Source organism: Aspergillus thermomutatus (genome assembly GCF_002237265.1).
Source record: "Aspergillus thermomutatus strain HMR AF 39 chromosome Unknown NODE_75, whole genome shotgun sequence".
Classification (NCBI taxonomy): domain Eukaryota; kingdom Fungi; phylum Ascomycota; class Eurotiomycetes; order Eurotiales; family Aspergillaceae; genus Aspergillus; species Aspergillus thermomutatus.
In genome coordinates, this window is record NW_020798124.1 from 98,941 (window position 1) to 111,252 (window position 12,312).

General features: G+C 50.0%; 4 protein-coding genes across 4 annotated transcripts; 3 read left to right on the plus strand and 1 right to left on the minus strand.

Annotated features, from left to right (window-relative positions):
* Nucleotides 1-768: 768 nt before the first annotated feature.
* SUI1 (translation initiation factor eIF1) lies at nucleotides 769-1,508 on the plus strand (the record flags this gene model as incomplete). Its single annotated transcript, XM_026761793.1, has 4 exons — nucleotides 769-796; nucleotides 1,037-1,111; nucleotides 1,205-1,297; nucleotides 1,360-1,508. The coding sequence occupies 4 exons, from the start codon at nucleotides 769-771 to the stop codon at nucleotides 1,506-1,508; spliced, it is 345 nt and encodes a 114-aa protein (XP_026615121.1).
* A 2,343-nt stretch (nucleotides 1,509-3,851) lies between these two features.
* On the plus strand, nucleotides 3,852-5,007 carry CDV56_108256 (uncharacterized protein; the record flags this gene model as incomplete). The annotated part of the gene is made up of 3 exons (XM_026761875.1): nucleotides 3,852-4,240; nucleotides 4,333-4,440; nucleotides 4,509-5,007. The coding sequence occupies 3 exons, from the start codon at nucleotides 3,852-3,854 to the stop codon at nucleotides 5,005-5,007; spliced, it is 996 nt and encodes a 331-aa protein (XP_026615122.1).
* A 744-nt stretch (nucleotides 5,008-5,751) lies between these two features.
* Nucleotides 5,752-8,288, minus strand: rgd1 (putative Rho GTPase activator (Rgd1); the record flags this gene model as incomplete). The annotated part of the gene is made up of 9 exons (XM_026761931.1): nucleotides 5,752-5,863; nucleotides 5,935-6,005; nucleotides 6,068-6,162; nucleotides 6,225-6,368; nucleotides 6,429-6,963; nucleotides 7,017-7,225; nucleotides 7,292-7,898; nucleotides 7,984-8,037; nucleotides 8,118-8,288. The coding sequence occupies 9 exons, from the start codon at nucleotides 8,286-8,288 to the stop codon at nucleotides 5,752-5,754; spliced, it is 1,998 nt and encodes a 665-aa protein (XP_026615123.1).
* Nucleotides 8,289-9,636: 1,348 nt separating this feature from the next.
* CDV56_108405 (transcription factor domain-containing protein) lies at nucleotides 9,637-11,819 on the plus strand (the record flags this gene model as incomplete). Its single annotated transcript, XM_026762024.1, has 7 exons — nucleotides 9,637-9,639; nucleotides 9,719-9,765; nucleotides 9,835-10,143; nucleotides 10,204-10,641; nucleotides 10,706-10,971; nucleotides 11,031-11,540; nucleotides 11,611-11,819. 7 exons carry the CDS (start codon nucleotides 9,637-9,639, stop codon nucleotides 11,817-11,819), a joined length of 1,782 nt encoding a protein of 593 aa, XP_026615124.1.
* Between the last annotated feature and the right edge of the window lie 493 nt (nucleotides 11,820-12,312).

A 12,312-nucleotide genomic window follows, 5' to 3' on the forward strand; every position in this document is an offset into this window, starting at 1 on the left:
CTGCTGCTGCTGCTCCTTCTCCTTCACCCTCACCTTAAAATATCGATTATGTCATACCTTACCAAAATTAGTCACCAATCGCATTTCGAGGCTAGCTGTTACAAACGCTATATGACAGCTATGACAGACTTAAAGCTGGAAACTACCTTATGGTCAAGTGAGGAGAAAATCATATAAGCGCTATAGATCAGCCAGGCCATGTGCCCTTGTCACAGCTGTTTCATTTTTATAGATGCACAGTATGGCATTGTGACCACATCTTTGTAATTTAGTAATTCAAATTCATGTAATACTAAATGAATGATTGTCCGCAAACTACCAGCTGATATATGCCATGTAGCTATTCCTCGAGCATGATGTGTGATCTTCGCCACCACCAAGGACAAACCCAACCCAAGTTAGACTCCAGATACTTGTCGCCATCCACTACCCGTGAAATCAACTGTACAGCCCTTTTCCCCTTGATTGGTGGCCCAGTCAAACGAATGGTGATGAAGTTCTGGATATATGCGATTGCGAGGGCCAAGGTGGCTTAGTCAATGTCACACCGCCTTCCCCCACAAGGGCGCTAAATCGAGGCGCGCCCCTCAAAAGGCTCTTCTGTTCCTCTTCTATCTCTTTCTTTGACACCACCATCCTACCTTCGATCAACTCCCCTCCGTTCGCAAACTCGCAATCACTCGAACTACAAAGAGACATCTGATCTCTCACCTCGCTCACTTATAAAATACCGCTTTTAAGGGCCGTTTACGACGAAAGGCCGAGTTTATGTCCATCGAAAACCTCAAGACCTTCGGTAAGTCACTTTGCCACCTCCCTTAAACCACCTGCGATTCTGTCACTGCTGCGGTTCATATTCGGAGAGCATGACGATGCCTTTCACAAAGTGACGCTGGCATCACTTATACCTTTTTAAATTATAACCCGTTTTCATGGAGTTGTTACTCGCTTCATCTTGTCATACCGATCTGCAGACACTTTGGCGGGGCAGTTTTGAGGTCATGAGAGCCTGAGGCTGACACGTGCTTCTACACAGACCCCTTCGCCGAAGCTGACGAAGACACCGGCGAGACTAAACAGTCTCAGAATTACATCCATATACGGATTCAACGTACGTCTCATCCACCACACCATTTTCTCTGTCGTTACCAACGGCAGATTCTGTTTGCCTGGGACAATAGTTACTAACCGCCGCTGTCAACAGAACGCAATGGTCGTAAGACCTTGACCACAGTTCAGGGTCTTCCTAAGAAGTTCGATCAGAAGAAGATCTTGAAGGTGATCAAGAAGAAGTTCGGTATGTTGTTGCCAGAGCCTCCGACAGAAATCATATGACTCAAACAGCTGACACTTTTATAGCATGCAATGGCACCATCGTCAATGACACTGAGATGGGAGAGGTGATTCAGCTGCAAGGAGATCAGCGTAAGGATGTTCAGGAGTTCTTGACCGACAAGAAGGAAGGTCTCGAGCTCGATGCCAAGACCATCAAAGTCCATGGGTTCTAATTTAGACGCCGCACCCCGTTCCGGTCCCTTCTTCCCAGTCTACATTGCCCTCAGAGTGGTCGGGATAGGGAGCATGTTGTCTTGTCCATCCCTGGTCTGAACCTGCGTGGTGCTTGCCAAAAATGCTTGTCTCCTACTCCTAACCATCTCTGTGCCTGGCACATTGGACTTGGGCCATGTCGAAATGACGCGCTCAAAGTTGATCCTTTGCTCTCTCGTGAGCGGACGACTCACTTGAAGCGGGTCTCAAATTCTCATATTTTCTTGACTCGACTGTTTTTCTAAGAACGGGATTAGCGACGGAACGAGGCGTTGGTAGATACCCACTATCCGCATAGATGTTTTTCAGTTTGTTTTCAACTTTAATGTCTTGCTGCTTCGCAGTATGTGAAGGCGGGTTTGCGCAGCAGACGTCTTGAGAGTGACTTTCTGGCTCTTCTCTGTTTCGTCAAATGATATTACTTTGACTGTTTCTACCAGTCTTAAGAATATCACTCAATCGGTTTTTCATTACTCCGAGAAATTTGTTCGAATAGTGACCAGTACTCAGATTTTTACAAAGTAAAACCTATTTTATCGTCGAAAGCCCGCTCCCATCATAGACAAGGGCTTTACAAAGATGAAGGCGCCTGCGTCTAGTAAACATAGAAAAGAGGCACGTTTTCAAATATATCTACAGCTCCCTAGCTCCAGCCCTTGCATCCGCAACACGCATACGAAGAAATATCGCAACGGCCCAGTCCCACAACTTCCGCGTGATCACGAACACGGGTACCTCTGGCTCGTTCTCACGGGTCAAGTGTAGCTGCAGAAGAAGCGAGGACATACTGACGAAGCTCGCGACTGATACAACCAACAACGATGCGGTTGTCTCACGCTTGATTGTGGCGCGGTTTTGGGTGGCGTGGTAGAGGAAAGTAAGGGTCTTCGATTCACGATGTCAGTATTTCAACGATTTGAGAGTACATAGGTAGGGAGTCAGGGCCGTACGTACTGTTGTGATCGATATCCATGCCGGTAGAAGAAGACGTGGATCTGACGATGCACCGGAGAGGTAAAGAACCCAAGAAGTAATGTAAGCGATCAGCCCGTTTGTTGTAAGAAGACGAATGACAACAGCCGGTGGGGTATAATTCAAAAGCCTGCGGAGAGTGATGAGCAACCGGGAAGGAAAGCACACGGCCCAGAGAGAAAACGAACCATCGAGACATCATACAATCAGCAAAAAAATAAGAAAGATATGCGGATGCGCAGCACTATGGAGAAAGTCAATGGTCAGTGAAAGCCTTAAACCTTCCGGATGGAATCATCTCCATTCTACATACCCACATAATAGCTAATGCCACCTCCGTCACTCTAAATCTCCTCTCTACATCCCAATCTTGTCCAACACTCCCAACAATTGCTGCTGCCCAACCCTCCCGTCCCATCCCCGGCCGTATGTGAAGAAGCTCAGCCAGAAAAGTGAAAGCGCACCGCAGCCCCCACCATGCAGCAGGCACCGTGCTCAGCGCCCGACAGACCAACAGAGGCGCATGCCACTTCCTGTCGACTCCCAAGATGACCGCCACGCGAGGATGGAGCGCCGAAGAGGGAGCGTTGTGTCCTGCATCGTTGCTGAGGGGCAATTGGGAGGCAGGTGAGGCCGGGGACGGAGGGACAATGGCGGACACAGTAGACGGCGAAGCCACGTCTTTATCTCGAAGCTCGCCTCTTGAGATGCGAACTGAAGAGTAAGAAGGCGGAAGTGGTGGTTGATTCGAGTCCGGACGGGGGGTATTTATATCAGGCTCCGAAGGAAACTGATTATGGAGGGGGAAGGGCGGAGGAGCGGCATCACGACGAGGAGGAGCCAGCCTTATTCACGGCATATGCGGCCGCTGCGCAATGACACCACAAAAGAGAGAAGGGAAGAAAGGTCAACGAAATGGCTGGCGAGAGAATGATCCGCTAGATTGTGCGGGGACCAGTTCACCTTGCTGAAGATGTGATGTTTCCTCTTCCTTTTTTTTGCCTCTCCGAGAACAAAAGGCTCCTGGCTGGGCAAAATGGCAAAAATGACGGTTGAGAAAAGTTAAGCACAACTAGCCAAGTAAGTCAGAGGGAAGCAGCCAGGACCCGACACATTCAAAGCCGAGTGTGTCGCGCGGATTTGGGTGATCATTGTGATGGCAAATGCCAAAACACCGGTTGGAGACCCGCAGCGGAGAAGCCAGTCATGTGATTAGCCCCATCCCGAGATTTCCATCGCTGGATATCATGGAATAATAATTTGTCGCAGACTCAACAGGCCATCCCAGATTCTAGTCCGTCAATTCGGCGCTCCTGCTGCCTTAGCCCATAATGGCGTCCTCCCTATGGCTCTCTCCAGGCTCCTTGCGCACGGTTGCGCGGTCCGGCGCTCCCATTGCCCAATTCTACCAAACCACATCTTCGTCGAATTCCGCCATGGTAGCATATCGCCAATGCCGCTCCTTCTCTCAGTCTCAGGTGGCCCAGCGCGGCTTGTCTGGCGTACCGCAGAATATTTCAGTTAAGCAGCCTGCACAACCGAGTATGAAAACCAGAGGTAGAGAATTATCAAGGTCGGAATTGCCACAGGACATTGGGCTTTTACCGGGCACTTTCATTCGACCTTTGTGGAGAGACATGCCATCAATCTTTCAACAACCGAAAGAACGTCTACAGCTCGAGTGGCTATGGCTGAAGAATGCGGTTCAGAACTTCCTTGGGTATGTGTGCCGTTCCCCGTTTGCGGCTATCCGGGAAAAGTCTCGGGTAGCATGGTGACCCTTTAAAACAGTCTGGTGCTAACATATACCAGGCTGATCGCTTACAGCAAATGGATCAACAAGGGACTACCGTTGCGCCTGAAGGAGCGGCGCCAGGTTGCTCGCGAGCTACATCAGCGGATGTATAGTGCCTTTGCCGAGTAAGTTGCCATTCGTATCACCTCGAGCTTCACGCACTCGATTAACCAGTTCTTTTGATTGTCTACAGCGGAGATGTCAATACCCTGCGCAAGATCTGTTGCACCGGCCTCGCAAATACCCTCAGCTCCCGCATAGCCAGCCGTCCGAGGGATGAGAAGGTCACTTGGGCCCTGGACAAATACAACCGCACGCCAGGCACGCTCTTCACTGGTATTCGTGTCTTGGCTGATCGTGCCACGCAAATCCCAGACCTGCCTGATTCTGGGGTACGACAGGTCGTCGTGCGTATCACTAGCCGTCAGTCAACGAGCAAGGTCACTATCCCCACCAAGCGCGGTGCTGAAAGCGCTGTTGCCGCAGAGCCTGCGCCAGCCAAGCAGCAGGACTGCACGGAATACATCGTTATCCAGAAGCTTCGGTGGACTGGTGAAGACCAGGAGTGGCGTATCTGGGGTCATGCCACTCCCACGACTGTCGAAGATCTCGACAGCCCCTTCTTTGCCTCGGGACTCACGCTCGCCGAGCGCATGGACGCTATGAGGGACATGATGACAGGAAAGAAATGATGTGAATCATTCTTTTCAAATTATCGCTCAATTTACTGCGCCATGTTGCAGCTTGAATCCCCCTATGCCAGTGCGTTCGGGGCCAATCGTCCCGAGAATAAGTCTTCATTCTGTTATCGACCCGGCGAACAACAAGTATTGTGCGCATTGCATTATTGAGGAGAGTTTCATGCTCTTCTCGACCCCCTATCGCCTGCATGTTAGCGGCTTCATGGCTTTCAAATGTCGGCTGCTTTCCATTCTGGCATGTGTTATAAGTATGCAGATTCTTTGGTCGTGCTTTCTTTTCAACTCGGGATGATCTCCTCACATTCCTGTTATGACTTGTATTATTCAGCGGGATATAAGGGAGTCCGGACCATTAGATCTCGTTATGAACTGTACCATATCAATTTTGCATTTCCCGTTATTCATGTAATTACTGAAGACCGTATCTTGGGATCTATATCCCAAAATTGGACTGCCACTACGTTCAAGGCGAGAAATACATACCATGTCCCAAAGTAGAAGTAAATTATGAAACAGGGGTGGTATCTCATCAGAAAAAAAGTCAATCCAACGTCAAAGAACAATATTTACATCGGGAGCTATGCGAAAAAACGGGTGGAAGGTATGACAGGGGAATCGAGAACGACAATTATGTGCAATCTGCAGCACAAACAGAGGCAACGGACATGCTTTCTGAACTCACCAGCATGGTCCTTAAGGGTCATGCAGCTCCCAGTCTGGTAGCGAGAGTAAAATCTAGTCGTCATCGAATATCTGGAACGTATTGACCAGAATGGTCTCAATAACGCGGACCTGCCAACCGGCATCGGCAATGTTGCCGCCGGAACTGGCACCCATGAGAGTAGGTCTAGCGATGCTTGTCAGCTTCCGAAGATCTCGGAGAGAACGAATTTGATGGTATGGAGGATGGCGACTTACCCAAAGCAGATTGCAATGTTTCCTGCATTCATACGATTATTCGTGTAATGTTCTTGGACTTTGTTGAGATGCTAGAATCGAGCAGATTAGACCTTGGAAGATAGAAACATGGGGTGAACATCGAACCACTTACCAGTATCAGAGCCCTCAGCGTGGCGTAGTGCGCATCTGGAAGGTTATTGATAAGTGCATGTAGTGAATCCCTACGCTGGATATCATCATCGATCCCTACGGGAATACGTGTCAGCTCTTGTCACATGGCAACTTGGGTTTCGACTCGAGGTACTTACGAGCTGCATTAACGAAATCTGAATAGTACCGGGAAGTGAACAAGGGATCAGGCAGGTCTCTAAAGAACTGTTTCAGCAGCCCGGCGACACTATTGACATCGTGATAGAAGCTCTCGGGATTCGTAAAATCCACTTGTGACGAGTCTGTCATCCATAGAGATCAGCACTTGGCAGATTGGCGGGTTGAACTGCGGTTGCACATACCGTTGTCGAAAAGCGACTTCATGTGGTTGATGTGATTAGCGCTCCCCGAGAGACGGTAAATGCCCTCCATATCCAATCCAAACAATTCTATTGCCTGAAGACATTGGTACACAATCATGGGTACCGCAGTCCCATCTCTGGCATACAAATCTTCCAAGGAAACCCCAAAGACCGGCCTCAGAGGAGGTAGATTCTGTTGGAAGTTGTTACCGGGTGGCGGCAGAGGATTAGCCGGTGCCGTCATAGGCGGTTTGTTCACATTGCGCTGATCTTGAGCCGGTAACCCAGAAGAGGTGGGATAAGGTGGGTGAAATGGGGGTGGCGAGGAGAACGAGTCTGGATGTGGCTGAAAAGGCGATGGCTGGGGGTTTTGAGCGGATGCTGGTGCCGGGGCTGGTGCCGCGGCCGGTCCCGATGGCTGAGTGGTAGGAAGATGTTGTTGGGAAAATGATGAAGGAAACACAGTTGACTGGCGCTTGTTCTGTGTGGAAGTCTGCGAGGCCGGAACAACGGGTGTGGGCGTACCTCCCAGTGTCTAAAACGAGATGAGCATGCAGATAATGAAATCATTGACAAATTATAACCCACCGGATGACGCTGGTACTGAATCTGCTCCGAAGTCACCGCACCAGGATTATGTTCGTAGCTAAGAATGTAATCATGGAAGTCCCTCTGGTTGTCAATCTGCCGAACCACCTCATACAGACTCTTTGGTCCAATAGAGCCATTGCCTGCGCCGTCATCTAAAGGCGTGATAGATAAGCCTTGTCCCAGCAGCAATTTCTCATTAAATGTCGCTAACGCATGAGTTAGCGCAAAGATCAAGAAAATGGTTCAATGTTGGGACCCAATGACAATCATACCGAACTTTTGTAGCTGCAACGTAAGACCAGAGTCACATTCTGCAATCAATTTCTGGATATTGTGCACAGCCTGCGGACGATGGGTGGAAATCAATTCTCGTCGAGCCGCTTGTGCGGCCGTGACCTTGGCAGCATAATCCCCGTCTGCATTCTGCACTTTACGCAACAGCTCTTCTTCGTGCTGGGCAGCAGATTTGTGTCCCTTCAAGCCGAATTTCCCACCCTGTTTGTCCCCGGTTTTCACGCGATCGTACTGCTCCGCAAGAGATTCGTACTTGGCTTTTGCTTTCTCCGCTGCCGCTTCGGCCTCAGTAACCCTTTTCTCCGCGCTCAGGCCGGTCTGTTTCCATTGTTTGCGTCCCTTCTCGATATTCGTGGCGAGCTCGTGGAGATCGTCGGCCATCTGCTGCAGAGATACTGCGAATTGCAGTCCATGGTCCGCCATGCGTTCGTGGAATCGGTTGAGATCATTGTAGCTGGTGCCGTAAGTGCCTTGACGATTGTCGGAGCGGTTGGCAGCGTCATGAAGAGAGCGAGACAACTTCTTCAGACCCTGTGCATGTTCTTCTTCCAGAGAGGACCGCTTCTTGAGGAATGCGGAGAAATCCTGCATGTCTTTGGGTCAGCGCACGAGAAATCCCCTTTTCCTAACGTTAGGATGGGAGGGATAGCATAAGGTGGCCAGAACGCACCTTCGCAGAAGCTACGCTCTGCTTCAATCGTGTCAAGAGCGTTGTGATACCGATCTAAGATAGTAAGAGCTCGGGTCAGCTGCAAGCGCTCCGTCTCGCGCATGTGGGATGAAGCTATGTTACGAATCACCTACATCAGAGTAAATGACTTTGTCCAAGCGAGCTTTCAGCTCCTCTGTCATAGGTGGTGGTCCCGGACGAGCTTCAGACTGTCCCGCAGAACCAGCACTCGATGGTGGCGCATCGGGATCCCTGAACAATGGAACAATTGGCGCTGAGCCATCGGGAGTGGCAACGTCTGCCATAGAAAAGCCTGCTGAAAGAATTGACGATATAACCGTAAATTAAGCGCAGAAGTCGTGTTTTTGAACCTGAGTAGGCAAGAGTCTACGAGAAATCACTTTGTCGGATTGCGGAAGCCTAAACGGTAGGGGAGTACGGATGCTACTAATAATAATACGCTGATGCTGATGGTTCGTTGGCAGAACGGCAGTATGGCTGGCGGTGGGGATGGAGTGGAGGGCTTGCCTTAGTGGAGGCTTGGTACCTTAGGTTTCAACCGCTGAGGTACCTTACAGAACAGGTACAGACGACAAGTCTAAGAGTGAGACTGAAGAGCCTACCTAGGCTCGTAGGTAAGGTACCTTAGCCTCTCCTCTCAGATAATTGAAGCATTCCAAGTTCAAGAGTCAGAGAGGTTGGTCACTGGAACGGAAGACCAACTAGGACATACGTCATGAGAGTTGGCGGGGGGCTGATACTCCGTAGTGTCTCTGAGATACTTGATGGCACTCGGGCATTCGTGATATAGTACTATTGACCATAATATCTAGTTCGACTGGATTTATTCATGAGAATGACAGCTTGTCTTCGAGCCTACCTAGCTAGTAGCTAGTCCTTGGTACCTTGCACTCTACGGTACTGGAGTACCTACAGTACAGACCAAGCCCCGTTGGCGCGAGACCGAAGGGATTTCGGTGATAGAAGGACGTCCTGGTTTGAATACAAAGTATCAATAATTCATGGATATTGTCGACCGAGGCCATTCGAACTGCGTGCGATTGTAGTTTCCTCCATTTCATATAGGACAAGGTATGTCTATAAGCAACTCAGATCGCTTGCCTCAGGCATCACATGAGTCAGCAAATTTTCCGCCGAGTTTCGCGCTTAAGGAATCCCCAGCTTTTCTGCCGATTTCCGGCACCTAAGCAGATTCTTTGTGTTGATACTACCACGCTTTTTGCATGTGTTAATGGGACTCCGCGGTACAATACCGGCGGGCGAATTTCTCTTACTTTATACTGATGGATCTGGAGTTCCGGGGTGTCATAGCACCAAATGGGCTGCCTACACATGCGAGTTTGATAACGCCCCCGGGCACCAGCAGCGACCTTCGGAACACGCCGAGGCTTCCCCGGCCGATGACAGGCTTCGATTTCTCAAATAGGAGTTCGGAACCTTGCGAGATGGAGAAGATCCCCGCGCAAATCACTGGAAAGCGGCGGGGTGGTAGTAGAAAGGCCTGTAATGAGTGTAAACAGCAAAAGGTGAGCTAATCAGCCCTTGGCTACTGGGCTTGCGGTGTTGAATGGCCCAAGATGAAATAGCCCACCTCCATATATAAGACATTTTTTCCTCGACTGCTGGCTGAACATGGTACGTTGGGTCTCAACAGCTTCGATGTGATATTGTTCAGACGCCGGCAGCCGCATGTTCGCGCTGCCGGCGACTTCAGATAGAATGCAAGGTTGAGCCTACATTCAAGCGAATCTCCAAACGGAGGTAAGTCTTCCACGATACGAACTGATACTCGAGTACCCGTTTTCCTGTCTGACAGACGATCTTTGGCAGACGCAATGCTGAAATGGAAAAGGAGATCGCAGAACTCCGTCGACGGCTTGCTATCAATGGCGAACGGCCTCAGACGGTGGAGGCCAATGCCAGCGATGAAATGTCGCAGTGTTCAGAGGATGTGTACTGTGGACCAGACTCCGCGGTTTCCAGTCGGAGTCGCCCTCTCTCTGTCCCCTTGGAACAGCAACCTCTGCCAACTCCTTTGGCTTTGCCCAGAAACAGTTCCATCATCTCCCAGGATGACAGTCCTTGGAGGTTGGATGATATCACCCTCTCCAGGCAACGAGTAGCACGATTATTTGACCAGTACTTGCCCACTTCCCCTTCTTGTTCAAGAACGATTGGCGTCTGTTAACAACCCGCTAGATACTTCACATATTACCACCCCTTTCTGCCCCTTCTAAACCCTCAAAAGCCTCCTGAGGAGTATCTGCGCCGCAACAGCTTGCAAGCTTGGACGATCATTTGCATTGCTAGTCGTCGAGCCCCATCGGAGCCGGGTCTTCTGGGTTCACTCACTGGGCCTTTTAGCAGGCTTCTTTGGTCGACCCTTACAGGAGTTCCTCAAGACTACCGCGTGGTCAAGGCTTTATGCCTACTTTGTACATGGCCGCTGCCTACAACAAGTCAAAGGACCGATGCTACCTTTATGCTTAGCGGACTGATGATGCAGATTGCGATGCAGCTGGGCCTGCATCGACCTGTCCAGGCAGAAGAGTTTACGACTTTTCGAATGGAAGCTCAAGGGGAAGCAGTGAAAGATCGTTTACAGACATGGGCTATCTGTAATATTGTGGCTCAGAAGTAAGTAATGGCGGTCCCTACCAGCAACGCTATGCGTCTTGGATGTTGACAAATGCCTTTGCAGCGTCGCAACCGGCTACGGACAGCCTCCTGGCACCATCTATGATTGGGCACTTGAGCCAGCATCTCTCCGAGACGCCGATTACAATCCTTCGGATGACTTGCGGATCCGATTGCGGATTGAAAAGTTCTGTGATCGAGTGACGAAGGCACTATACAGCGGCAAGCCTGAACCAGCCGAATTCATCAGTTCGGAGAAGTTGTTAATCGTGCAGCTTCTGGAGAGTGAACTTCGGGAGATGGAGGTTGACTTTGGTCGAGACATATCACGTATGAATACCTGAACTGCTGTTGTTGTCGTTGAGCCGCCGCTAAGCTGTCCTCTCCAGACATCAATATGATCCATCTGCGAGCCGCCGAGTTACATCTGAGATACTTTGTGTTCTTAGGTTCTAATCCGAGAGGTGAAGATTTGACAAAGCTTTTCATCGCTACGACATCATTTCTTGGGCGAGTTTTGGACTTGGAGACATCTCCTGGAGAATTGATTGGCCACGCCACCAATTATATCCTTCAGATGATAGTCTCTGCTGCCTTTGCCCTTATGAAATTGTTGAAGAGTGATTTCAGCCGTCATATCGACTTCGATCACGGCAAATTACTGTTCAATGGAGCCATCTCGGCCATCCGACGGATAAGTGTTATGGACCATGATCGCCCTGTTCGCCTGGCCGATATTTTGGCTCAGATGTGGAATGCAAACGAGGCGGAACATTCTCCGGGCGATAATATTTTAGAGCTGAAAGTTCGCTGCAGAATGAGCATGAGTCATGTCTATGACACGGTCTGGCGCTGGCGACAGAGATTCAGGCCTATGAGAAGCGTCGAGGACGCGCAAGGTCGGTTTATTCTTATTTCTATTCCGTATATTTGCCGTTGGAATGATCGCGTAAAGCTGACTTTGCGCAGTCACCGTGGCCAACCCAAACATATCGGCGGCCGCAGGCACTGTCACCCGGCAGCAGGATGATACCCTAGATGAACCTGGTTTGATATATCCGCCCAATTTCGACCAAGGTGCCTTCATCAGTGAAGCAGGGTTCTCCGAAGTTTTTGATTCCCTCAACTGGGTCTTTGATGGGATTCCTGATTCCTTCGTTGCACCGCCGGTCATGTAGCCCTTCCAATGAACTCGCTATGCTGTATATTTTATTGTATACTGCTTTTGAGAAATGCAACGGTCCTGTTGACGCCCGCCAGCTTTTATGCACCACACACAGCCATCATCTCACGCCTTAGGCTGGTGTCTCGGACCTGTATGTCATACTGCGAGTTGTCTGAGTATGCATTGATGCCTGCAATGGTTTGCGTCTCCAAGTCCGCATGGAAGATGCACATGGAACAACCAGTGATCTTGGCTGTCCAGACGCCCGAGGTCGTAGGCGGCAAGACCTCGATGGACCGAGCGCCAATTGGCCGGAGCTCTTCAGATCTCTTTTTATGACTTCATGTTGTGTATATAGAGTACTTTGCATGATACCATTTGATTTAGGAAGCACAAAAGAATGATAGGGTTCTCGATTGAGAGTTCATGAAAGGAAGATCTCCCGGATCACACTTGCCGAGGCTGTGAATCAGGACGATGGAGAGATGCTTGCTCGACCCCACCCG